This window comes from Arvicanthis niloticus, chromosome 3 (assembly GCF_011762505.2).
Source record: "Arvicanthis niloticus isolate mArvNil1 chromosome 3, mArvNil1.pat.X, whole genome shotgun sequence".
NCBI lineage: Eukaryota > Metazoa > Chordata > Mammalia > Rodentia > Muridae > Arvicanthis > Arvicanthis niloticus.
The window spans coordinates 67,223,395-67,250,462 of record NC_047660.1 but is presented as its reverse complement, the minus strand read 5'-3'; the positions used below and the strand labels follow the sequence as shown (position 1 = coordinate 67,250,462).

The following is a 27,068-nucleotide window of genomic DNA, read 5'->3' as shown; positions in this document are numbered from 1 at the left end:
AGCTACATCCTATCAGGAAAACTTCCACACCTCATCCTAAGACCCCCTTAGCCATAATTCTACTCATTCTCCCTAGGGAGGCTGTTCACCATTGAAGAGTCTGAGTGGTCCTTTGAAACATTGGCACTATCTTATGAACGATTTCCCCTGGCAGAGAGGTCTGGAGAAATCCAAAAGGTGATGCTAGGATGGCAGCTAGTGCCCTTAGCAGCTGCACCCTCATGACTCCCTGATGCACCCCACATCCCCACAAGCCCTGGTCTGGGTCCAACCTGGTTGTTAAAAGGTGACTCCTCCAGCCGTTTCCCATACAGTGCTAGCTCTTCTCTCACAAGCTGAGCCCTTGAAGATGGGACCAAAGAGCCCAAGGCCACCACATAAGCACCCTGACTTTGCTGAAGGGTCTCGATCAGGCCTGAGTCACTAGACACACTCAGCACCAGGTGTACTCGCTGTGACATTTGCACAAAGGAACAGAAAGGTAGAGGGGAAGAAAGAACAGCATTAGAGAGGTCTCTGCCCGGATCACCCACGACACCTTTCTCTCCAACCTTCCTCCTGTCTCAGCTTGGTCTCACACTCACCCGAGGAAGAGATTTGGGGATCCAGTCTGAAATCAGCTGTCCATTAGGATCCACCAACTTATCTGCCCCGTCAATGATAAGGACCAAAGTCTGACCAGGTTGCAGCGACTGAGCAGATTTGAGGAGCAGCTTCTGCTGCAGTTCCCATACCAGGCCTCTGTGTGTGAAGAGGCCAGGGTCAGAGGCAGGGAAGCGGGGAGGTAACACAGCTGGCTACTCTTGAGGTACACACCTGTAAGTGCTGGGGAGCGCACTCAGCTCTCCCAATTTTTGACGCAGATGGGTACAGAGGCGTCTGAGGAGATTGAGAGCAAGACACTGGTCAGGACGGGCTGCTGAAAAGTGGAAGAAAACGAACGGGGGCATGTTGGGCTGGTCAGGGACATTCAGGGCAGACACAAGGGATGCCTGTGTGGGGCGAAACAGAACCATATTTACATTTCAGTATGTGCACAATCTCCTTGCCCTACCTCCTTAGCTCCAAAGCTTTTCCTCCTGCCGGAGGCTCATACCAGGAAGGCAGTCTTTCCCTGTCCCGCCTGCCCAGTCACTAGGCTCAGTCTCCCATGGGGCAGCATCAGCTGCTGCACTGTATCCTGAAGAAGGCGTGGCCGTGCAGGACTCGGTGGGTTCTTCAGCTGCTGGAAGCTGGTCTGGATCAAATCATCTTCTGAGACGGATGCTGGCTTTTCCAACTGGGCCCCAGGCTGAGGGTCACAGAGCGCTGATTATGTCGCCCGCCATGTTTCTTGGGACCTCTTGGCCTAGAACCCACCAACTTGCTTCCCACTCAGGACTACCAAGCTCGCTCCCCTCTGTCAGCACTCCTACTGACTTGCAAGTAATGTTTCTGGATCATGCTCCACACATCCTGGAGAACCAACTGCCCAAACTCCTCCAGGCCCCCCGTATAGGGTCGGCCAGTTGCTACACCTCCCCATTCACAGGAATACCTGTAGGGAAAGCATAATCCAAGCAGTCAGAGTAAGCCTGGCTCCCTGCACCACACTTCTAATGGATAGGTGCCTCCACCTCTGGCAGCTCACCTGCGACAGGTAACCTCTTTCTGTTTGTGTAGGTATCTCTTCAGTTCTGAGACCCGCTGTGCAGCCTCTTCTGACTCAGAAATAAAGTCAGGTTTCCAGGCATCTGGGACAGAGCTGACCACAAAAGACACCCCAGGGGTGGAGCCAGACTCAGACCCTCATCTCCTGTCATCAGCTAGGAGATAAGGCTCTGGCCCCCTGAAACTTTGCATTCAAGTTGAGATCTGACTTGGGGTGGCAAAAGCATGCTCTCTACAGCCTGATTCTCTTTCAACAATGAATGCTGGGGATTGAGAACAGGATCTGCCTGACTTTCTGTGGAGGAGATTTTAACCTGGTAGCAACAGAAGGTACCTAAGGAAATCAGGATCCCGGAAGTAAATGAGAGCTTGGGCAGAGGGCTGTGAGCGTTGGCCACGGTTCAGGAATTGCATCACCTCCATCTCTGTCACAGAACGCCCCGAAGGGTACTGCTGGGTCTACATGGAGAGGGAAGACACAGGCAGGGTCAGTCTCATGCATCAACCCATCTCTGGAAGCCTTCAAATGCCTGAGATCACCTTTATCTCAGTGAGCTTGTGTGCTCTCCCCAGAGACAGGCAGTAAAATATGGTTACCAGCTAATGAATATCAAATGATTGACAGGTGCTGGGTATTTTAAAATACATTTTTCCCTCAGTGTTGAAGATTGGATTCGGAACCATATATGTGGTAGGCAAGTATTCTACCAGTAAGCTATATTCCCAGATCCTTGTGTGTGTATGAGAGAGAGGGTCTCACTGTGTGACCCCTGGCTAACCTGGAACTTACTATGTAAACCAGGATAGTCTCAAACTCACAGAGAGCCTTCTGCCTCTCACTTCCCAGTACTGGCACTAAAAGCATGAGCCATCATGCCCAGCTTCCCTGACCTTTTTCATTATATTCTGAGACAATGTCACATAGTTGCCCAGACTGGCCTGGGACTCCTGATTCTTTTACCTAAACCATCTATCTGATGGCAAAAGCTAAGCAGATCAACCTTCAACCCTCTGAGAATCCAGGGAAGAAATCTGTCTCAAAGGAACTGCTTCACCTAGGTACATCAGGTACAGTTGTCTGCCAGTGTTCCACATCAAGACTCAAGGACCTACTGGTGCATCATCCCAGGACTCCTGTCAGGGGCTTTATCCCACCCATTTCTTCCCCAGCCCCTCCAACCTTGTCTGCCTTACCCAGAGAAAGTGGGGATGGTCAGGCAGATCATAGTTGGGGGGAACGTAGCCATAGCGGGAGCCCAGAATCCCCACGAACAGCTGTGAGTTCTCCACCTCCCCAAGGCACACTTCCAGTTGTCTGTAGGCATAATTATGGGAACAGGAAGGGGTCACTGGGGGGGGGGCAGTTTCAAGCAATGCTACTACAGAGGAGGCAGGACCCTGAATCACACTGGGAAGGTGAAGATAAAGTTGCTGTTGGTATCTAAAAGACGAAGGCCCGCCCTCACCCTCATTTATCCTTGTAGTCCTGATCCTGGTCCCTTGAGTTCCACCACCCAATCCTCTCACCCGACCTATCCCCTCCTTCCTGTGGTCCTGCACCTGTTCCTACGGGTCTCTTCCTCCGTGATGCCCCAGCGCAGGTCAATGGCATGAAGACTGATGCGGTGGGGGAACACTCGGGCCTGCAGTGCTGGCAGAACAGATCTCATCAGCAAATCTCGCTCCCCATGCATGTCACGGAAAGTGGATGAAATGAAAAGTCGGATGTTGCGCCATCTGGGGACAAGTGGAGGGTCGGGCTCAGCCTAGGGATCAGTCCCCATCTCACGTCCATAGTTATAGGTGCAAAGACCCTTGTGCAGTTGACATAAACCCTATGACAGACAGGGTTCTTACAGGCCTCCAGATAATATTCTAGCTGTGGGACCAATTGTAGAAACCTGAGATTTGAGCCCCACTTGCCATTTCTTATGTGCCTCTTTCTTCAGAAAAAAACATTATTAAAAAGTTACAATTCACCGGGCGGTGGTAGCGCACGCCTTTAATCCCAGCACTTGGGAGGCAGAGACAGGCTGATTTTTGAGTTTGAAGCCAGCCTGGTCTACAGATTGAGTTCCAGGACAGCCAGGGCTACACAGAGAAACACTGTCTCAAAAAAACAAAATAAATAAATAAATAAGTTACAATTCAATCAATGTAATACTTTGAGGCAAACCTTAACCTTATTCTTAACTATATGTTTAAGAAATTAAAACAACCAAGGTATCATTTGGCAAACCCTGTGTGAAAAGCCAGAGCCTGTGCCTAAACCTTTTGCCTAAGCCCTGGCTGTGTCAACATGGAGCCTACTGCCCTCCCTATAGTCAGACTTTCTCTAGGAAAGCAAGAAATAGGTTCACAGTCTGACAGTTTCCAGGAAGCCCCTGCCTGGGGAAGGAAAACAAATACTTTAGTAAACAGAAAAAAAGCAAATGCCCCTGTAGCAGACAGAATGGCAGTCACAGGATTTCTACAGGTTCTGTTGTTAACCCTCCCAGTTCACAAAGTCACAACCCAGACTGACCCATGCTGCAAAATAGGACCCAAGGGACCAGGGATGTTCTCCGCCAGTGGCCGGAGAGATGGGGCCTGTGTCTTTCCTGGGGGTGGAGGGATCTTGTATATTTTATCTAGTTGGTCCACGTGTTCCAGAAGACGAGAAGCTCCATGCTCGGCAATGAACCTAACAAAAAGCAAGATGAAAACAGAATCAGAGATCAGAACCAGGAAGGTGTCCCAAGAGAAACAGTCAACGAAGACATGACTGCCCAGTTCAGTGGCTCCCCTTAGGAAGACAGCCATAGAGCCGACCTGGTATGTCATGTTCACAATTCTCCACCTGAGCTAGGGGGAATCACAAGTTGAGGTGAGCTTGGGCCATATAATGAGACCCCATCTCAAAAAAACTAGCCAGACAAAAAAGATAACCATAAGCCAGGAAAGTGTACAGAAAATAAGACTACAGAACACCGGGGATAACAGATGTCACCAGCCCCAGCCCCTCCCACTCACTGTGCATGGTGACCTTAAGATCCCTGTTAGAAAACTGGGTGGAGCCACAGTTCCAGGTTAAGACCTTCCCTGGCCTGAGTGGTCAGCTACACTAGCTCCCTATTGCTTCAGGCTGCCCTATATGAGTTGAAGAGCATGGGAAACATCCAAAGAAAACTTGAGGAAAGGAAACAAATATGAAGGTTAAAAAGCACCAGCAGCTCTTCTAAAGGGAGGTTTCCACCACCCGCATGCTCGCATGGATGCTCACATCTGTTTGTAACTCTAGCTCTAGGGAATCTGACGCCCCCTTCTGGCCTTATCCATCAGACATATCCACGTACACAGGCAAAACACTCATACACATAAAATTAAAGTAAATAATATTTCTTCATATCTCCTCTCTCTCTCTCTCTCTCTCTCTCTCTCTCTCTCTTTCTCTCTCTCTGTGTGTGTGTGTACATCTGTGGGTCTGTGTGCACAAGTGCAGTGTCTGCAGAGACATCAAATCTCTGTTGTTGCAGAAGACTGTTGGATCCCTTTGGAGCTGGATGGAATTACAGCTAGTTGGGAGCCACCTGGCATGGGTACTGGGTACCAGACCCACGACCTCTGCAAGAGCAGTATGTATTCTTAACTGATGATCCAATCCTCCAGCCTGCTTTTCCTCTTTCTTATTGGGTATAGCCTTAACTTGGCTGTATAGAACACAGAGCTGAGGCACCATCTTTAGCCAGTAGGTAGAGGCTGTTGAGGGTGATGAAGCATTAAGACAGTACAGTCCCTATCACACTGTGTTGCCGATAAGCCCCTCCGATGCTCACACTGTACTCACTTCAGGATCCCGTCAGTGCAGCCTGAGAGCGTCACATCGTTGGGATTCAAATTTGGCGATCTGCCAAAGAAAGAAGCAGTCACTCAGCACCAACAACCTGCTCCTGTTTGTTGTCTCCTGTAGCCAGGTGTGGTGGCTTATACTGCAATCCCAGCACCAGACCTGGAAGACAGGAAGACAATTTCAAAGCCAGCCAAGGCTACATACCTAGACTCTATTCCCCGATACCTTAAGATATACACCTCACCTCTGTGTAACAGTTTTGTGATCAATAGCTGTATTACCCTGAGTGCACCCAATCTTGTCTTAATAGAATTATGTGGCCAGAGAACAGCTCAGTGATAGGATGGTTGCCTAGAAGGAATGAAGCTCTGGGTCCAGTGTCTAATAGCACACAGGGGCAAAAAGACTTCAAAGAAGGTCCTAGAAACTTAAATTCCGTAGAACTAATAAAGCAAGAAGGCTAGAGACAAACATCAGACAAGGGGGACTTTGGCAGAAGCAGACAGGAAGTATGGACCACTGTCTTCAGACACTGGACAAGAATGACCGGCATCCTTACATGCACTGTGTTTTCCGTAGGAGGACACCAACAAAGAGGCACTTGGAATTCACATGCTGCCAGATAATCTGTTTGGCTACATTCAGCAGCTCGGTATCCATCATTTGGCCAAACAGGATGACCCTGTCAATCTGTAAGATGAAAAGAGGATGCTGAGACCAGGGATCAAGGCTAAAATAGACGTGGATGAGCTCAGAACATCGAGATGCTTACGGATGGAAGGGTAGAACTCTGAGGGGAAAGGAAGCTGCAGCCCCTAAGAATGCTTAGAAGGGATGCCACTACACCCCAACCTAGGGTGGCATCAAAGCATCAGGGACAGGAGGGATGGGAAGAAAAGAAAAGAAGGGAGAGGTAGTGGAGGTCATTCATGCTTATGAGAGATGAAGGTTCACTTTGTGAAACTTTTTTTTCTTTTTGAGACAGAGCCTCTGTGTAGTCCTGGCTGTCTTGGAGCTTACTATGTAGACTAGGCTGGCCTTGAACTCACAGAGATCCTCCTACCTCCTATTTCTGCTGGGATTAAAGGAGTGTGTCACCATGCGTGGCTGTGGGTCAGTTCTTAAGTATGGCTATTTTATATTTATTGGTGTGGGCTTTGAGCATGTTAAGCTAAGCATTTTCTCTACCTGGCCATTTTAAACATTCAGTTTGATAAGGAAAGGGATTATGGGTATAGTTCAAAGTGAAGCACTTGCCCTGACTTCAGTTCTAAACACTACAGTATTTCTATTATATTTAAGACAATGGTAATACCTTCTCGAAATGCATCAGCTTCTAATTATCTTCTCTATCATCAACCCTAAGCATATTTACATCCCAGTACTGTGGAATACAATCAATGGGCAAGCTTCTGCGACAGCTCTATTTCTGCATAGCGCTATATTCAACGGCATAATGCTGGTAGCTTGAAGGCTGCCATGTGGAACAATTGATACCATGGGAACTAGCAAACATTATTAAACAACACTCCTATTTTCCATTTATCATTAAAGGTTTAGGAGCACAGCCCTATCTGGGACTACACTGAGCAGTGGGTTGATGGGAGCTCTGCAAGGTTTGATGAATCGTTTAGAAAGGTCAAGAAAAAGGAGGCAACCAGGCACATATCCCACATCTGTGAGCCCAGCACTTGGGAGGTGGAGGCAGGAGAAGCAGGTATGGAAGGCCAGCCTCAGCTACAGGAGACAACAAACAGGAGCAGGTTGTCAGGGAAATGCTAGAGGGAGTTTCATAGGAACCGAGTGGGACTCACAGGGGTCCTTTGGACAGCCAGAGACAGCAGGTACTTCCCAAAAGTGTCCAGCGGCCACTCATCATTTTCTTCTAACTCCTGAAGGAAAGAAATATGGGTTACAAGGTTGGGCTGAGGTGTCAATTCCAGGCTTTGGATGTAGTTTGAACGTATCCCCCATTGGTTTCTGTGTTGAAATTTGATCCCACTGTACGGTAAAAATAGGGGGCTCGTCTGGACCCTGGTAATGATAGGCGAGGCCCAGCAAGACGTCCTTAGAGTATTATGGAAGCACTCTTGGAAGGCTCTAAGGTATCTCTACATTCCTACAAACATAAGTTGTAAAAAACTGAACCTGAACCAGAACCTGAACCATCAATCACATTCTCCCTTGGTTCAGGATGTAATCATTGTCTTCCAGGTGTGTTTCCACACGCCTCCTGCCAAGAGATCCTTATCAGAGCCAGTCAATGCCAGTGCCATACCCTCTAGCCTCAGGAACTCTGAGCAACATAAACATCTTTCCCTTATGAAGTCATTTCATTACGGCAATGAAAGACTAATATAATCAATAAAAAAGCAAGTGTCAATTTGTTTGAGAAATCTTCAAAGTCAAATACAGCTGTGCTTCATTTTCTTGTCTCCCTATGTAGTCTTGACTAGTCTGGAACTCACTATGTAAGTACGGCTGATTCTGAATTCAAAGAGATCTGCCTGCCTCTGCTACTCAAGTGTTGAGATTAAAGTTGTGTGCCACCATGCCCAGCTTCTTATATGAGAGAGAGAGAGAGAGAGAGAGAGAGAGAGAGGGAGAGAGAGAGAGAGAGAGAGAGAGAGAGAGAGAGAGAGAGAACACTATAACACTATGTATCCCAGGTTAACCTCAAACTTGCACTTCTCCTGCTTCTGGGATGGAAGGTGTGCACTATTATTACACCTGGCTAGTTACATCTTCATCAGTTATCTGGGATGAGCCCAGCCTTCTGTCACTTATATATTTCTGGATAGCAGGGCTGTGTTTCTGACCTGGACTTGAGCCTGAAGTTTGATGGCAGTCTTCAGGATACCTTCATCAGCTGTAAGTACAGGTGTCTTCACAGATCCTCTCCCACACAACAACACAGTCACCTGCTCTGCCCGAGCCATCATCATTCCGATCAACAGCAGCACATAGTTCAGAGGAGGCTGATGGAGCAGAGCATCATGGGGAAAAAAAACCTTTAGAACCCACCTTTGCCTCCCCAGTTCTAGAGGCCAAACGCCTGGTTTGGGGAAAGGAAAGACTGTGGGTCTCTCAGGAGGGGTCATCTTCAGCAGCCCTCTGGAAGAAGTGACTTGGGAGGAGCAGGGAGAAGTCAGAATCCTTGCCCAAGTCAATACTGGCTCACAGCAAAGTGGGCATGAGATATACTTGTGACAGAAATTCAGAGATCGGAATTAGCTAGCCAAACTTGAAATGTTAGTATTATATTATATTATATATGTTATATTATATATATAAATGTTAGTATTATATTATAATATATTATACTATAATATATTTAATATATATAATATAATTAATAATATATTATATTATATTTATATTATATTATAATATATAGTATTATATTATAATATATTTATATTATATTATATTATAATATAAATATATAGTATTATATTATATTATAAGTGAGACTGACTAAAACTGTTCCAGGGCACCAACAACTGGCACTTGGAAGCAAACCCACACCACTTTTTTCAGTTTGTGCTCAGAGAACCAGAGGGAAACAAACCCCTCTCAAGACCCAACACCCTGCCAGCCCCTCAGAAGACGTATTGTTTTTTCTTTACCCCTTGTGAGTGACTTTTGGGACACAGGTTGTCAGCATTTGCATCTGTGAGATAGACCAAGAGGGTTCGGCCAGGCATTGGGGCTAGGTTGTGCTTTACAGAGAGGTTCACAGCTGTTTCCAGGGCCTGGCGATACCGCTCCAGCAACTCAACATCACAGTTCCATTGTCTGCAGCAAGAGAAGACATAGACACGGGGCTCAGAAGCCTGTCTGCCTGTGACTCTGAAGCAGACGGAAAGACAAAATACGCCACTTCAATACTAAATCCTCTCTCTTCTTCTTTAGGCACTATCCTATCCTCCCACAGCCTACTCCACTGCTGAGATAGAAACTTTCCTTTTCTCCATACCACAGGACTCTTACACAGACCACGGCAGGCAAGGCAGCACCCCTAGCTGAGCCAGTGCTGAAAGCGTCTGCCATGCTGATCTGGACTCGCTCTTAGAGGTGTGGCTTAACTGCTACAAGTCCATTGAGGGGTATTAATTTTCCAAAATCATTTCATTATTTTGTATGGATGGGTGTCTTGCCTACATGAACAATTGTGCACCATCCATGTGCAGTGCCTGCAGAGGCCAGAAGATGGTGCTGGATCCCCTGAGACTGGGGCTAGAGACAGCTGTGAGCTACCACATGGTAAGTGGGATTCAAATCCAGATTTTCTGAAAAGCATCCAGTGTGTTTTTTTTGTTTTGTTTATTAATTTTTATGGATACATTTGTTGTTATATACTATTGTTTTGTTGCTTTCCTGTTATTAAATACAGGTTATTTCCTCACATAATACATCCTGATTACAGAGTTCTTCCCTCCACTCTTCCCAGTTCCTCTCCACCTTCTCTCCTATCCAGATTCACTACTCCATTTCTGTCTATTAAAAAACAACAAGCTTCTAAGAGATAATAATAAAATATAACAAATAGTAGATAAATAGTAGATAAAACAAGAACTATCACACCGAAGTTGAACAAGACAAACTAAGAGAAGGAAAAGAGCCCGAGAGAAGGTGCAAGAATCCATGACCCGCTTACTCAAAAAATCAGGAGTCCCAAAAAAAAAAAAAACTAAACTGGAAGCCATAATATATACAAAAAGAACCTGGTACAGACCCACGTGGGTGCCGGGCATGCTGCCTCCATCTCTGTGAGTTCATATGAATTTTGATTACGCTGACTTGGAGGCCTTGTTTTGTTTTCTTAGTATCCTCCATCCCCTATGTTTTTTATAGTCTTCTTGCTTCCTCTTTTGTAGGGTTCCCTGAGCTCTGAGCGGTGGGGCTTGCATCCAGTGTTGTGTCTACTGAACCAATGCTCCAGCCACAGGGCGTTTGGGTGGAAAGGGGTACTTATTTTTGAGATAAGGTCTCACATAGACCTGGTTGCTATCATATTCCTGATCCTGGGGCCTCCACCTCCCAATGCATGTAGCTGATGAAGGAAATGCTTTTTAGATTTCTAGCTAATAAATACAACAGAATGACAGGAAATTCATTCTCCATCCGCCAGCAATGCAATATGGCTAAGCCAAAAACCATCAACACATAAACCATCAACTACACTAACGAGATTAGGTTGAACACGGTGACACATAACTGTAATCTCGGTACTGAGACAAGTGAGGCTAGAGGCTTACCTCGGAGACCAGTCTGGGCTACACAACAAGTTCAAGGCCAACTTAGCTGACAGCAAGAGACTCAGACTACAGAGATGGCTCAGTGACTAAGAATGTGTACTGCTCTTGCATAGGACCCAAGTTCAAGCCTCCCATTCCCCACAACACATCAGGTGGTTCAGGCCCACCTATGACTCAGTATGCAACAAGAGAGGCTGCACACATTCACTGAATCCATCAGGACCAATGGAACAGTCTCAAGCAACAATCTGGAAGCCAGAGAAGTTTAGGTTTCATAGAACAGTGGTAAACACAAGTGCTAAGGACTGGATTTTGGTTTAAAAGTGATGGGAAACCAAAAGTCTGCAGCACTGAATGGCTCACAAGCAGATCTCTAGAGGATAATGAATGACTGGTTCCTAGATGGCTCCTTAGCATCGTCCTTCAGTTCCTTTGTCCTACTTTTTCCCTAGCTAACAAGCACATACCTGGCCTTGTGCAGCCTCAGTTTCTCCCGCTTGAGCTGCTCATACATCACAGGGATGGTCATTGCCACCCGAAGCTGCCGACGAGTCAGGGTCCACAAGTGCCTCGGATTGGCGGGCCTCCTGATTTGTTTTGAGTTTCTAATCATTATCTGCTTCATCAGCGTTGTGTTAGAAGGGAAGGGCAATGCTGTGTGGTAACAGGAAAACAGCAAGTCAGGCAACTTCTATTCCCTTAGCGTGTTAAACCCCTATCCTTAGGGCTAGTAAGGGTCTGGCTACTGATTACACCACACCCTAAGTCTGCAAAGCAAGAGGCTGAAAATATCTGAGTGTTGTCTCATTTACACACAAGAGGCAAACAGGAACCAAAGGAGAAAAAATACCTTTACTTCTGAGTTGAACCTCAAGTTTATCGATAGAGTCGTGAGCATTAAGGAATCTGAATGGGAACTGCCGACTGTGAACCACAGATTCCTGAAAAACAAGAAGGGTGGTGAGCGGAGGAGGACGGATGAGAGATGAGAAGCCATGGGGCTACAGAACCAGGACAGTGACTCAGAGACTCTGCCACGCTTGCAGGAAGGTGAGGAGAGGAAAACAGATCTCAAGAAGAAAAAGAGGAAGAGGAAGGGGAAGAAAGAAAGGTATGAATGAGGTGAAAGGGATTAACAGGAGCTCCATTTCTCTTTTTATTTATTTTTTAATTGAAAAATATTTTATGTGTATCAGTGTTTTGCCTGCAGGTATGCATGTGGACCACATGTGTGCCTGGTACTACAGAGGACAGAAGAGGGCACCAGATACTCTGGAAATTGAGTTACAGATGGTTGTGAGCAGCCATGTTGGTGCTGGGAATCAAATCCAAGCCTTCTGGAAGAGTAGCCGGTGCCCTTACGGACTTCAGGCCGTCCCTCCAGCCATGGGGCCCCATTCCTTTTTATGTTATACTGCTTCTGAAGTGAGTTAATTCATAGATGGTGATCTTTGTGTATGTTTTTGAGCTCACAAAGTAAACATGAAAATTATTACTCTACTGTAATCTCTGGAAGACTGACTATGCCTGGAGACCTGTTCTTTCCAACATATGTAGATTTCTGCACCTCTTACATCCCTCAAGGAAATAAGCTGGTAGCCATGACCACCTCAGCCACATGGAAGAGCCTGGCCTCCAGGTATGACATCTCCCCAGTGATCACACTTACCTCATGCTGGAGTCTCTGGAGAACGAGTTCATGGTGGCGGGCACTGATCCCAGTCTGCAGTAGGTTACACAGGTTCCGGAGCATGGCCATGAAGGGGAGTTTCCCATTGTCTTCAGTCATGGGGGACAGGGTAAATCAAGTGAGTGACATACACAAAGTTGCAGCCCACAGCAGGAAGCACAGAGACACACAAAAGCTCAAATGGAAGAATGCAATCTGCTCTATTCAAAATGTTTTAAAGATCCAGGAAAATGAAGCAAGGATTGGCCTGAACTAGAGGGTAAAAACATACAATGTATATCGGATAGCTGTTTCACTAACAACTGATGTCACTATCTGTTGTCTCTAGCTGCTGGATCAACTGGTACAATGTGCTCCTCTTCTTCCCACCCACTTGATGGAAGGAGGGAACTGATTACTGCAAGTTGCCCTTTGACCTTTCACACAGTGCCCACCCTCCCACCCCCCACACACAAATAAGTAAAACTTTCAGTTTTTCGAGAAAGGGTTTCTTCTCTGTGTAGCCCTGGCTGTCCTGGAACTCGCTCTGCAGATCTGGCTGGTCATGAACTCAGAGATCCACCTGCCCCTGCTTTCTGAGTGATGGGATTAAAGGTGTGTGTCACCACTGCCAGATTTTCTTCTTTGAAATATTACTTTTACTCATCTGCGTGTGTGTGTGTGTGTGTGTGTGTGTGTGTGTGTGTGTGTGTGTGTCTGTGTATGAGGGAATGTATATCACTTGTTTGGAAGTGCCCACAGAGGCTAGAAGAGGATACAGTAAGCCCTGGAGCTAGACTTACAGGTGGCTGTGAGCTGCCTGATGTGTGCTTGGAATTGAACTCAGGTCCTCTACAAGAGCAATATACAAGCTCTTAACTGCTGAGTTATCTCTCTAGCCTCAAGTATAATTTTTTTTTAAAGAAAGAGTAGTGAGCTCTATACTTTTCAGTGGATATATAGTGAAAAATACTTACTATCCTGGTTTAGTAATGTTGAGGTTGAAGGTTCTCTTCTGAATCCCCAAATTGGTTACTTAATACCAAGTGCTCAGCCTTGAAATCATGTACACACAAGTCACTTCATACAGACTGAGCAGGTTGTATTTATATATTTAGAAATACAACAAAGAAGTAAGAGTCATGAACCTGAGAGACAGCAAGCAACATGGGAAGGAAGGGTTGGAGAGAAGGAAAAAGGGAAGACCGTGTAATTATATTTTAACTTCTTTTTTTTTTTTTTTTTTTTTTTTTTTTTTTTCTGTTTTTGGTTTTTCGAGACAGGGTTTCTCTGTGTAACCCTGGCTGTCCTGGAACTCACTCTGTAGATCAGGCTGGCCTCGAACTCAGAAATCCGCCTGCCTCTGCCTCCCAAGTGCTGGGATTAAAGGCGTGCGCCACCACCCGGCATATTTTAATTTCAAAAAAATAAAAAATATTTTTTTAAGAAATGAAAAGGGAAACAGGTATTTGGCTGTGGAACTAAATCAGTGGGATTATAGGTGTGAGCCACCACACCCAGTTCCATCAATGTTCTGGCCTTTCTGTGCACTCTAGATGATCACATACACATGGAAGCATAATTTCAGCACTGGGGAGCCCAAAGCAGGACTGAGAGCTGAAACAAGCCTTGACTACACAGGTAGGCATTCTCAAAAAGGGAGGTAAAGAGAGAGGAAGAAAAAGAAAGTAAGTACCTTTTGGGCTAGGTGCATGCCTACAGTCTCAGCAGAAGGAGAAATGGTTGAATTTAAGAACAGCCTGGGCAATATAAAGAAATTCTATCTCAAAAAATGAAGGGCTAGGGAGATGCCTCAGTAATTAACGGCACTGGCTGCTCTTCCAGAGAACTTGGGTTCAATTCCCCAAACCCACATGGTGGCTCACAACCCTCTGTAACTCCAGTCCCAGGAGATCCAATACCCTCTCCTGGCATTTTCAGGCACCAAGCACAAATGTGGTACACAGACATACATAGAAGCAAAACTCTCTTTGAGTTGGTTTGAGTAAGAATGGCCCCGTAGGCTCATATATTTGAATGGTGTTTGAAAAGATTATAAAGATTAGGGGGTGTGGCCTTGCTGGAGTAGCTGGGGCCCTGTTGGAGTAGGTATGGCCTTGTTGGAGGAAGTGCGTCACCATGGGGGTGGGCTTTGAGGTTTTCATAAAAACCCATGCTAAGCCCAGTCTCTCCTCTCCCCCAGACCTTGCCTCTTTCTCTCTCTCAGAATACAGCTGTCAGCTACTGTTTCAGCAGTATGCATGCCACCACGCTCCCTCCGTGGTAATAATGGAATAAACCTCTGAAACTATAAGCAAATCTACGTCCACAATTAAATGCTTTCTTCTATAAGAATTGCCTTGGTCATGGTGTCTCTTCTCAGAGAATAGAATAGTGACTAAGACATATACACATTTACACATAGACACATAGAAAATAAATAGACAAAAGAAAAATGTGAAAAAAGAAATTAACCATAGGGACTCAAATTTAGTCCCAAACAAGATAAGCAGTTTAAACTTTCAGGGTTAGTGATTCTCAGCAAAAGTTACAAAGTAAAAATATGCAGGCAGACAACACTACATCCTTCCTTGTTATTTGTGTTGTTTGCTTGAGACAAGAACTCACCAGGCTGGTCTCAAACTAGTCATCCTCCTGCCTCAGCTTCGCCATCACTATGATTACAAGTGTGCATCACCACACTACCCACACCCAAAGCCTCTTCCTCACTATATCTTAACTTGTAAATTGGTGAAAAGGCTGACAGATGATGGGATTTAATTCCCAGGTAATTCTTATCCAGACATCAGCAGAGGCACCTGTACAGAGAGAATGATAAATAGCAAAGCAACTCAGGCTGCCTTAAGTCCGATGTATAACAACCAGCAAAGGGCATTTGGGCTCGAAAGTTTTAAAACTGGAGAGTTTCCACTGTCTTAGTTAGGGTTTCATTGCTGTGAACAGACACCATGACCAAGGCAGCTCTTATAAAGGACAACATTTAATTGGAGCTGACTTACAGGTTCTGTGGTTCAGTTCATTATCATCAATGCGGGAGCATGGCCATGGCAGCATCCAGGCAGGCATGGCTCTGGAGGAGCTGAGAGTTCTACATCTTCATCCAAAGGAAGCCAGGAGCATACTGTGTTTCAGGCAGCTAGGAGGAGGGTCTCAAAGTCCACCCCCACAGTGACACACTTCCTCTAACAAGGCCACACCTCCTAGTAGAGCCACTCCCTGGACCAAGCATATTCAAACCACCACATCCACCAAGGTCTAATGTTACATAAATTTCAATAAAGAGAGAAATAAGTTTGAATTTCCAAAGACAAAAGATAAGCAAAAGAAACGAGGTATAAAAGAGAGAACAGAGCTTTCCCGTTTCTTTTAAAAATCATTCATTAGTTTGTTCGTTTTATGTATATGAGTCTTTTGCCTGCATGTGTGTCTGTGAACCATACGCATGCCTGGTTCTGTGGAGACCAGGAGAGAGTACGAGATATTCTAAGACTGGAATTGCAAATAATTGTGATTGACCACATGGGTGCTGGAAATCAAACCCAGGTCCTCTTGAAGAGTAACAAATGTTCTTAACTGCTAAGCCATCTCTCCATCCCCTCAAAATGGGGTGAAGAGAGTGATCAGCAGTCAAGGAGAAGTACAGCTCTTCAGGGTTACTAACCTTGATTCCTAACACCTACAGTTAGCCTATAACTCCAGCTCCAGGGTAGTCAATGCCCGTTCCTGGTCTCTGGGAGCACCTAAACTCACACACACAATTAAAATAAAATTCAAATGTTTAAAGAAAAAAGCATGAAAGAGCCCTTCATAGTTAAAAATAGACAATGAAGAGAGGAAGAAAACACTGAAGGTAATTTGGTCTCCCCTAAAGTGAATTTCTTCCTTTATCAGTAGAGGGAAATGATCAAAGCTTTCAGAACCTATATGAATTTCTGCAGAGGTTCTACCATCTCGAGATCTAATCCCACTCGACTGTAATATATTAAAGGCGTATCAATACAGATGCAAACAGGAAAGAGGTACCACTTTTCTGCCCTGTGTTTCTGAAGACTGTGTATCACCTACACACATCCTGGAATCATGATCAACCTATGGTATCAACACTATTTAAAGCAAATTCCACTGTCCACAGTGGTATGGTAAATGGCAAACCTCAAAAATCCCATCTTTTAGTTATGTAAATTAAACTGCAAAATAACTGCACCATTTTGTGGAAATCTTCAAGGTAGGACCTAAAATACAGAAGCACAAAGGGGTTAGGCAGAAAAGGAACGTGACAGTGACAGGCAAAGCCACCCACCTATGAGCTCCTCCCATACAGAAGCTTTGTTTCCCCGCAAGCTCAGCTCCCGGTCCCAGGTCTCTGGCCTTCGGAGCTTCATCCGTTGCCCAGCTCTGCTGGAATCCCATGGCCCAGGGAGGTGACTCCGAGAAAATTGCTCTAGGGTGGATGGGTACCTAAGAGAGGAAAGAAAGCCCCTATCAGTCCAAAGCTTACACAAATTTGGAAAGAGCCAAAGTCAGCCAGTCATATTCACATCACTGTCTGACTAACCTCATACAGATGGGATTGAGAACTACCAGCACTGGAGCCATGAATGAACCAGAATAATCAGGTCAATGAAATACATTTGAAATACAGTGTCTCACCTGTAGCCCAGCAGCGCCTGGACATGCTGGGCAGGCTCGTGGATATGCAGTTGCTCTACCAACTTCTTCAGAGTGAACCTTGGTAGTCTTCTTTTCTCTGGCACCGCATTATAAGCTGCCTCAAACTGTGGAGACAGCCCCAAGTACCACAGGGTTCATTTTAGCCATGATCACGGGGTATGAGAAATAAAAACACAAGCCTACCATACCCTAGCAGGAAGTAAAGCATAAAATGATCATACACCCATGAGGTAATTTCAATCTTTAAAATAGATGTGGACAAAGAATAGAAACATCAAGGAAAACTCTGTGGGAGCTCCCAAGGATACAGCTGTAGCTAACAGCCACAGTAACAACACTCCTACAGTGCCAGCAACTTGGGAGGCTAAGGTGAAAGAACTCCACAACAGATCCAGAGAGTGCAAGGCAGCATGGGTAACATGGTAGACCATCTCAAAACAGAAAACAAAAATCAAAGATAGTAGCTCTTTGGGTGCCAAAAGAAAAAGAGAAGGGTGGGGGACAACAACAGCTTTCTGAGAGCTCTTGTATTTCACTCATACAAGACTGACCTATTGGAGTTACTATAGAGTGACTGGCTTATAAAGAACAAGGTGGGAATGAGAACAGAGAACATCCTTATTGTCTCAGAGAGGGAAAAGGAGGCAACTATTATCTATTTCATGAGCCTTCATTGTGGTGGCATCTGTTTGTTTTAAAACTTTCTACAGGAGGCTGGAAAGATGGCTCAGTGGCTGAGAACACTGGCTGCTTTTCCAGAGGACCCATTTCAACTCCAAGCATCCACATGGTGACTCACAAAAGTCTGTAACTCTAATCCCAGGGGATCTGATGCCATCTTCTGGGCTCCAAGAGCACAGGCATTCATGTGGTACACAGACACAGAGAGCGAAACTCTCATACACATAAAACAGATAAATAAATTAAAAACTTTGTATGGAGTGGAAATGTTTTTTGAAATTTTAAATTCACGGATCCAACTGGATATGTTACTTGTAAGACCAAGAACAACAGAGGAAAAAAAAAGTTCCTTCCTTTTATTCTCTGAACCAAACCAGACAACCCCAACTGAGAACACCCAGGTAGGAGGAGACAAGTAAGTGTCTACCACACTGGCTGTTGGAATTTTTTTTTTTAATTGATGGAGTTCTATTTCTAAATTCAAGTTCAGAAGGGATAACACATACATATATACAGACAGACAACTCCCAAGCAAGGAACTCACCATAATCTGTTTATTTTTAAGGGGCCAAAGGCTCTTTGGAAAACATTTCCCTCTCTCTGAAAATGGAAGTTCTGTCTTCTACAGGGATAGGAGAAAACATTTCAAACAGAGAAATGAAAGTTGCCCATTCCAGTAGCCCTGAAAGAATATCTCTGTCAAACAGGAAGCAAGTTCACAAAGGTGGCCCTGTTCTTTCTGGCCCTGAACTCTACCCAGGTTATCTGGGCCTCTCTGGCTTCTTTGTTTTCTGTTATATGAACACTTCAGATACTTTCGTATAGGAGCTCCCAAGCTCAACATTTTCCTTTCTTCCTCCCTTCCTCCCTAGAGAAAAGGGGCCATGAACTCCCAGGGCTGAGGAAAGACTGACTTGAGGGCGGGGTGGCTGGCGGGGACGCCTCTTGGATCGATGTTTCCGTGGATTATACTTAGCTAGTTGGTACTCATCAAACTGAGCAAATTTGTCAGTCATGGCAGCACGGAGGCAGGCAGGCAACTTCTTCTCATCCCCTTCTGGCAGGCTCTGTTGAAGAAAAAAAGAAAAGATCCACAGAAATTAGACCCAACCCACCACCTCCAACACACACACACACACAGACGCGCGCACACACACATCCTAAAGTTATATGGGAACAATAACGGGGAACAATTGCCTAATCCCATGTCCATAGTTACACTTCTGTGTACAGGGCGAGTTAGCAGTCTTCTCTAAGCACATCGTCATTTTAAAGAAAGTCTAGGGGTGTGGTGGGGGTGGATAGCTGGGACGTAAATAAATAAAACAATTAATTAAAAAGTAAAGCCCAGAATAAGACCAACTTTTTCTCAGACTTTGATCCAACCCTCATCTCACTATTCCATTAGTCTACTTGGCTCTTACAGGGAAAACTTATCCTCTCTGGGCACTTGGATGCAGGAAAATGGAGGGAAGGTTAACTTGTCTGAAAATGTCCTCTATGAACAAAGGGGGGAAAGAGGAAAGGTCAAAGTGCAGGGTGCTAAGGACCATACCTGGTAGAACTCGGCTACCTGGATCCAGTCTGAAGGCAGGTGAACAATGGTGGAGTAATACCGTCGTATGTGGGGGCGGCAGGCTGGAAAGAGGGCGGCCACAGCCAGAACTATATTGGCGATGTCCCGGAGATTAAGCTGCTGCCTAGCGTACAAAGATGCCTGGGGAGAGGGCAGAAGAGATCGGCATGTTGCTCACTTATCCCATAGCTCCATGCCCTAAACTATCTTGCTTATTGAATCTGCCAGTATAAAACCATTTCTGAGCACACCACAATACCTACAAGAGATAAAGTGCAAACATCACTTAGTCTACTGACCATCCTCTGCATCAACCAGGCCTGCCCTTGTTTTTAAGAGCCTTCATACCAACGTCTATCAAAAACTTACTGATGGCCACGTGGATGTGTTGTAGAAGAGAGAGAAATAACGAGCTGACAACTAGTTATGATCTCCCTGAAGGCAGTTCTGAAATCTTTTTGGTAACTGTGAGCCTTAAAATTATACTAAATTATATTAAGAAAAAGGTGCTCAGTATCTAGATTATTACTTAGTGGAATAAAATACTACTAGTTAGAGAAAAGTTTCCAAGGGTTCAATTGCTGGTTAAGCCTGTCATCTTCCAAAGCTTCACTGAAAACATTTTCCCCTTGTCCTGGTTAGTTTTGTCAACTTGACAGCCTAGAGTCATCTGAGAGGAAAATCTTAGGGGAGGGACTTCTTGATCAAACTGGCTAGTGGGCATGTCTGGAAGGAGGTCATCTTAATTACTATTTGACGAATTGTGGGTGGCATTTCTCTAGGCAGGTCATCCTATACTGTATAAGAAAGCTAGCTAAAGAGTTGGAATTGGTACAAATACTTTTGAGTAATGGTTGATCGGTATCTGAGATTTTTAATCCTGGTACAAAAAAAATATAATAAAAATGCCTGAAGGAGTACACTAAAATAGCATGTGTGTTCATGACAACATCATTGGTGATGGTCTAGAGGTACAAACAATTCAGTGCTAAATTTTAGCATAGACAAGCTGTGGCATATGGACTACCTGACCACAACAGTAAACTTCACCTGCATGCAGCATTATGAATGAATTTTATGAGATGCATATAGAATACGTATATATGTAATTGAGAATTGGTGTTTGAAGTTAGTATCCTAATCGTACCCACCCCTTTCTCCCACAAACAAGGAGGACCTAACTGAGGGCTGCTTTTTTCCTTCCTGGGTAACTTCTCTGAGGGTGGTGGCAGGTTTTTACTGAAGGAGGAAGTGACAGGGTGACAGGGACTGGGCCTGAAATAGGTTCTGGGAGAGTCTGTAGTAATGTTCCGATTCTGGAACTAGCTAGCCAAATTAAACAACTGTGTTCATTTTGTGACAATCCTTTGAGCTATATATATAGCATACATAATCTCATTAGATTAAATAAAAGTAAAAATTAAAAAGAAAAATAAAAAAGGAAAGAAGAAAGCTAAGCATGAGCCTGTGTAAGCTGGCAAGCAGTGTCCCACCATGGCTACTACCTCAAGTTCCTGCACTAACCTCTCTCACTGATGGACTGTGACCTGGAAGTATAAGCAACAACAAAACAGTCCTCTTTCCTGTCCTAAGTTACTTTTGGTTAGAGTGACTTATCGCAGGCACAGAAAGAAGCTAGAATATCCCTCTTCTCTGCTTATGAAACAGCCATCATTTATCTACTCCCCACATGATATCTGGGACAGAGTTTTACATACCCATGGGACCAACTCCAAGTTTCATCATGTTAACAAGACTCCCATAGTCTAGTGTTATGCATTTAGCTTGTGCAAACCAATTCTAGTATACCTCCCCCTGTCTCCCCTTTCTCCACTCCACAGAACCCCAGGGACTAGGCCCCAGACTCACCCAGACATCTTGCTCCCTTCTTGAGCAAGTGTTCCTTCCACCCCACAGGGGTGGAAGCAGCTCTTCATACAATAACTACATTAATATCTCCAATAATTAACATCTCCATTAACTACATTAATATCTTCTCCAATAAGCAGCTCTTCATACCATAACTACATTAATATCTCCCTCTTCTCCCCACTCCTTCATACCACAATACCTTAAGGATGAACTCAGGTTCCAAGGGGGCCAGTGCATTACAGACTTCAAGGATGTATGCCCGGGTGGGGTCAGAGGCATCTTTCACATTCACATTTGAGGCCAGAGCAGAGCACAGTAAGGTCAAGAGAGCCATCTATGAATTGGGAAACACAGAAGAAAGGAGTAACTATAGATCTACACAGACCAACTTGTACAGTCAAGGACAGAGGAGCTAGGGAGAAGTTCCTCAGTAGTTAAGAGCACTTGCTGCTCTTGCAGAGGACCCAGGTTTAGTTCTTAGTACCTTCATTGGTTCATGACCTCCTTTAAGTCCAGCTCCAGAGGGCAGAACATTTGCAGGGGGACAGTCTCAATTTGTAACCCTAGCTAGAACTCACTATTATAGAGCAGGTTGGCTTCAAACTCCCAGAGATCCACCTACCTCTGCCTCCTAAGTACTCAGGCTACAAGTCATGTGCCACCATGCCCAGAGGGATCTGACATCCTTCCTGACCTCCGCAAGCACAAGATACACACAGTGCCTATCTACAAATGTAGGCAAATACTCATTGGCATAAATAAATTTAAAAAGCACAGAAAATGTGGACCAAGGTTCAGAAAGATGTCTATTCAACTGAGAGGTTGAACAAGTAGATTAGGAAGTAGGAAACGGGATCGTTTCCCTCTACAACCTTCCACCTAGGGAGAAGCCCGGATACTGGTCTTCATCCTCACCCTTCCCTCCACCATCAACCTCCCAACTCTGGAAGTTCTACCTTCTTTTCCTGGAGGACCTGGTCAGTGCTTTCAGGATGAGAGTCAGAATCTCCAGATGTAAGTTTTAGGATCGGTGCCTCTACCTCTTCTTCTCCTCCCAAGCTTAGACTGTACAAAGGCATCGGGACTTCTGCACTTTCTTTTTCTTCTTGCGATTCTTTTTCTTCTGAGATGCACCACTGACCCTGCAAACCGTGGCAGTTATAAAACCACACCATGTACGCACACACAGCCCTCCAACAGAGGGGTTAGAAAGCATCTCCTAGAGATACGAAAGGTCCACATCTCTAAACAAATAAATCCTCTCCCTTCACCCCCACACTAATCACCTTTAGTCCAGCCTATCTCTAGCTTGGCACTCTTTCTCATACTACCTTTCTCTATCCAGGCTTCTGCGGTTTTGCCCGGATGCTCTATGATCTTCCCCACTGCCATTTCATGATTGCAAGTCTGGGAGCCCAAGGCTTCTAAACTCATTGTGCTGCTTTCTGAGTCAGAAGATTGCCAAGCCTCCAATCAATTCCCCACAAGCCCCTAGCTTCTTCATTCACTATCACCTCCCTGATAGGGCTGTTGAAAGATTTGATGGAATAATGTATGTTTGACTCTACAAACTGCAAATTACAGCAGGGTAACAGCAGTTGTACTTTGGACCAGAACCTTGTGAAGCACATTTTCACTGACCTGATTTGAAAGACGAGGAAATTAAAGCTTCCAAAGGGATATTAGCTTTACCTAAGGCTATATACTTTATTGTTAGCAGAGATACGATAAGGTTCAGGTTAACTTTTCCCCAAGTATCCACAGAGGAAATGTGGTCCTGTCTGCTAATTCTGATCTATGTACCAAATGTGCTTACATGCTCTATTAAGTAGGCATGTATAAGTACATGACATACAAGGAAGTGAGCTCAGATATAGACAGATCGCATGTCTAACCTCAAAGGCATCCAGCTAACTGTTGTAATAATCATGCTGGATTTCTTCTTGATCAGAGGCTTTCTAGAGGCAAGGACTACTTTTGAGATCTATTACCCAGAATCTCTAGATATTTGATAAAAATAAAGATGGCAGTGAAAACAGCCCTAAGGTAGAGAGTACCTCAGAAAGGTCATGAGAGCCTCAGTAATAAAATGCACTTATGTGCATGCCTCTGGGTTCAGTTCCTAGAACTATCCAAAAAGAACCAAAGGCTGATACCAAAAATGCTGAGAAAGGAAGGTCCCTAAACACAGATCATCTGTGGTGGAAACTAAGGTACTGAACATAAAGCAAAAGGCTAGAGTCAAGACAAGCATCCAAAAACAAATACCAAAGCTACTTCCTGAACTTGAGCTGTAGCAGAAATGGATTCTGGGGCCCTGGGTCCAACTGGACGGTCTAGTTCCTCAGAGAAATGTGGAGCCTTCTTGTTAGGAGGCTCAGTGAACAGGCAGTTGCTAGTTTTCAGGCTACACAGATCAGCTTGTGCCATGTGAGGTATGTGAAGACACTGGAGCAAGGGGCTGGTCAATACAGTGCTCTTGACAGTGGGGAGGGTAGCTAGACATCTGTTCTCCAAAGAGAGGACGTCTGGATGACTAGACATATGTCCACATCGCTTCTCCAGGGGCTGGAGGTCAGGGAGCGTGCTCAGGCACCGATTCTCCAAGGAGAGGATGCCTGGGTGGAGAGATATATGTCCATCTATTCTCTCCGTGGACTGGAGGTCAGGAAGCATGGTAAGACACTGGTTCTCCAAGGAGAGGATGGCTGAGTGGACAGATCTATGTCCGTGTATTTTCTCCAGGGGTTGGAGATCAGGGAGCATGGTCAGGCACTGGTTCTTTAAGGAGAGGATGTCTGAGTGGACAGGTACATGCCCACAGAGTTCCTCCATAGCTGCAACACAATAAACATATGCCTAGGAGAAAAAAACAGGTGATGAGATGCACTAGAAACATATCAACTCCATATTCATCTGTTTGTGCCAGTGAGAGGCAAAGAACAAATATTTTTATTTCTTAAAATTATGTTATTGTTATTGTTATTATTAGTGTGTGTGTGTGTGTGTGTGTTGAGAGAAAGAGAGGGGGAAGAAGGGGGAGAGAGGTGTGTCTGTAAGTTTGGGCATGTGTGTCATAGCATGTGTGAGACTAGAGGACAATCCTTGAGAGTTGGTTCTCTCCCTTCACAGTGAGATCTGGGTATAGAACTCAGGTGGTCAGGATTGCACAGCAATCACTTCTAACCATCTTGTTGGCCTTTTTTTTTTTTTTTTTCTTTTGATTCATCCAGGCATAATTCTAAGGAAACAGGTGGAAAGGGGAAAACAAAGGCTTAGAGGGGAAGAAAGCCTGGCATGCCGTAGCAGTGACTTGTCTAGAATCACAGCTCAAGAGGAGACCATCAGAACATGGAGGCCAGCCTGGGCTACATAGCAAATTCCAGGTCCGTATGAGCTATACACTCTTTCTCAAAAGAAAATGTGTCTTGATATTCCTCTCATGTCCCTGTGCTACAAGGAGAAAAAAGCAATGAGGGCCAGCCTGACACACACCTGCACTCCCAGCACTTGAGGCCGAGGCAGGAGGGTTAGGAGTTCAAGGTTCTTGGTTACACTACAAATTAAAAGATCAAAGTCACCCTAGAATACAGGAGACTTTGTCCAAAAGGGATGGGGAGCTAGGAAGATAGGTCAGTTGACAGAGCATCTAGATGACAAGTAAGGCTCAGTAGTCTGTGACTATAATCCCAACACTGGGAGGCAGGTGGATCTTACAGCAAGCTGGGCAGGCAGCCTACCAAAGTAACGTGGGAAGCACTAGAATAAGACACCTGATGAGGCCCTCTAACCTCCACAAACCTGTATATATATCCGCATATGTACATACTCTTGCACACATACAATGAGTAATAAAAATATCAAAATTAATTCAATATTTGATTGATTGATTGATTGACTCATTGATTGATTGATTGAGACAAAGTCTCACTAAATAGGTCTGGCTGACCTGGAACTACTATACAGATTCCAACTCACAGAGCGCCATCTGCCACCTGCCTCTGCCTCCCCAGTGCTCAGATTAAGGCATATATATATATATATATATATATATATATATATATATATATTATATATAATATATGGCATATATTATATATATAATATATGGCTTATAAATATGGCATATATATGGCATATGTGGAGATATATATATCCCCACATCTGGCATAATCCAAGAGTGAAAAACAAGTTGTCAAATAAAAATTTAAGTTAACAGAAAAATAAAAACAAGATAATTTTTTCCTCTTTGGAGTTTATGGAGATTCTGATGAACTTCTGAAAGCTTAGAAGTCCTTCTCCAAGTTCCAGAGATAACTGGTATTGACAGTGTTATACTGACATTCTGTAAATACACTAGTATGTATATCTGCCTTCACTTCTACCTCCCTAGTCCTTTTTCTTTGGCCTCGGATCTGGGGCCATACTTCAGACTTTTACTCTTTTCTTAGGAAAAATCGTTAAGGCCTCCCATGTTGGCACCTTAGTGTCCATCACTGTTAAACTTGATGGTTGCTAAAAAGTGCTCAAAACACCCCTCATTTGCTATAGTTATTCCCTCCTTCTAGGAGCCCTTAAGGAAAAAGGAACCCATTCTCTCTGAGCCTCATCCCTCCGCCCTACCAAGGACACCCCACCTCCCTGCAAGCTGCCCGGAAGGACTAGGCGGTGCACCACGCTCGCCCTAGGCCCTTCCCGGAGTCCAGCCACACTGGTCTCGGCCAGGGATCTACCTGCGCTCGGGACTGGAAAAGCTGTGCGCAATGAGGGGTGCGTTGGTTCTCCGCAACAGACAGCAGAAACCGGCCTGGGTCAGCCAGTGGACACGTTGGAGACAGAACTGAAAGGAAACCAACACCCTAGGGAGGCGAAGGGGCGAGGCTGGGCAAGGGGCGGGGTGGGGCTGTGGGCGGGGCAGTGACCTGGGCGGGGCTGAGGGCAGGACTGCCACGGGTAGGATAATCGCAAATGTCTGGATTGCAGGGTTGTGCTAACCACACCCGGATTGATTTGTACGGTTTAGGAATTCATATTCTGGGCCAAACCAACTTTACCAACTGAGCTGTATTTCCACCCAATACAGTCATGTTCTGATGGTATTATGTATAATACCCCAGAGGCTTATGTGCTAAAAATCATGCCAGCCTGGGGCAGCTGTTGGGAGGTGATGAAACCTTTAGAAAGATCGCTGAGAGTGTGCCCTTGACCAGACTTTGAAAGGTGCCTTCTCTCCCTTTTGCTTCCTTTCTTCCACCGTGGAAGTGAACAGTTTCCTCTGTCAACGTTCGCCATCCCACCTCATCCATGAACTGTTCTGCCACAGGCCAAAGCAAGAGGGTCAAGAAATCCTTGACTGAAACCTCTGAAAATATGATTCAGAATGGTGGCACACACATTTAATCCCAACACTTAGATGGCTCAGGCAGGAAGATCATAGAGTTAACTCTGCCCATGGTATTTGAGTCATCATTACATCATCTTTTTGTTCCTAGAAAAAGTACCAGAAATAATAAACCAAACTGTTTGTTTGTTTGTTTGTTTTTCAGACAGGTTCTCTCTCTATAACTCTGGATGTCCTGGAACTCATCACATAGATCAGGTTGGCTTCTGACTCACAGAGATCCGCCTGCCCCCGCCTCCCAACTCCTAGGATTAAAGGCATGTACCACCACCACCACCACGACCAGCAATAAAATTTTTAAATTTTTTATTTTGGGGGTTTGGGATTTTATTTTTAGACAAGGTCTATTTATATAACACCAGCTGGCCTGAAGCTCACTATGTAAACCAGGTTGCCCTCTAATGGCTCAGAAATGAAAAGAACTCGTTTTTGCAGAA

At 45.0% G+C, this 27,068-nt stretch overlaps 1 protein-coding gene across 2 annotated transcripts in view; it reads right to left on the bottom strand.

Moving 5' to 3' along the window:
* The window catches only part of Tep1 (telomerase associated protein 1), a 45,695-nt gene extending 19,580 nt beyond the window's left edge, over nucleotides 1-26,115 (bottom strand). For both annotated transcript variants that reach the window (XM_034498122.2, XM_076931082.1), the window contains exons 1-27: nucleotides 25,964-26,115; nucleotides 23,499-24,089; nucleotides 22,187-22,372; nucleotides 21,430-21,564; nucleotides 19,338-19,499; nucleotides 18,697-18,849; nucleotides 18,327-18,404; nucleotides 17,081-17,205; nucleotides 16,731-16,888; nucleotides 12,410-12,519; nucleotides 11,591-11,681; nucleotides 11,208-11,394; nucleotides 9,109-9,277; nucleotides 8,299-8,457; nucleotides 7,294-7,371; nucleotides 6,039-6,169; nucleotides 5,477-5,536; nucleotides 4,175-4,333; nucleotides 3,211-3,387; nucleotides 2,845-2,965; nucleotides 1,985-2,109; nucleotides 1,631-1,744; nucleotides 1,420-1,537; nucleotides 1,097-1,291; nucleotides 817-992; nucleotides 585-741; nucleotides 273-452 (exon numbers count right to left, since the gene is read on the bottom strand). In XM_034498122.2, coding sequence (XP_034354013.1) covers nucleotides 273-452; nucleotides 585-741; nucleotides 817-992; nucleotides 1,097-1,291; nucleotides 1,420-1,537; nucleotides 1,631-1,744; nucleotides 1,985-2,109; nucleotides 2,845-2,965; nucleotides 3,211-3,387; nucleotides 4,175-4,333; nucleotides 5,477-5,536; nucleotides 6,039-6,169; nucleotides 7,294-7,371; nucleotides 8,299-8,457; nucleotides 9,109-9,277; nucleotides 11,208-11,394; nucleotides 11,591-11,681; nucleotides 12,410-12,519; nucleotides 16,731-16,888; nucleotides 17,081-17,205; nucleotides 18,327-18,404; nucleotides 18,697-18,849; nucleotides 19,338-19,499; nucleotides 21,430-21,564; nucleotides 22,187-22,372; nucleotides 23,499-24,065 — 4,071 coding nt within the window. In that variant the 5' untranslated portion in view covers nucleotides 24,066-24,089; nucleotides 25,964-26,115. The remainder of the gene's footprint in view (nucleotides 1-272; nucleotides 453-584; nucleotides 742-816; nucleotides 993-1,096; nucleotides 1,292-1,419; nucleotides 1,538-1,630; nucleotides 1,745-1,984; nucleotides 2,110-2,844; nucleotides 2,966-3,210; nucleotides 3,388-4,174; nucleotides 4,334-5,476; nucleotides 5,537-6,038; nucleotides 6,170-7,293; nucleotides 7,372-8,298; nucleotides 8,458-9,108; nucleotides 9,278-11,207; nucleotides 11,395-11,590; nucleotides 11,682-12,409; nucleotides 12,520-16,730; nucleotides 16,889-17,080; nucleotides 17,206-18,326; nucleotides 18,405-18,696; nucleotides 18,850-19,337; nucleotides 19,500-21,429; nucleotides 21,565-22,186; nucleotides 22,373-23,498; nucleotides 24,090-25,963) is intronic.
* Between the last annotated feature and the right edge of the window lie 953 nt (nucleotides 26,116-27,068).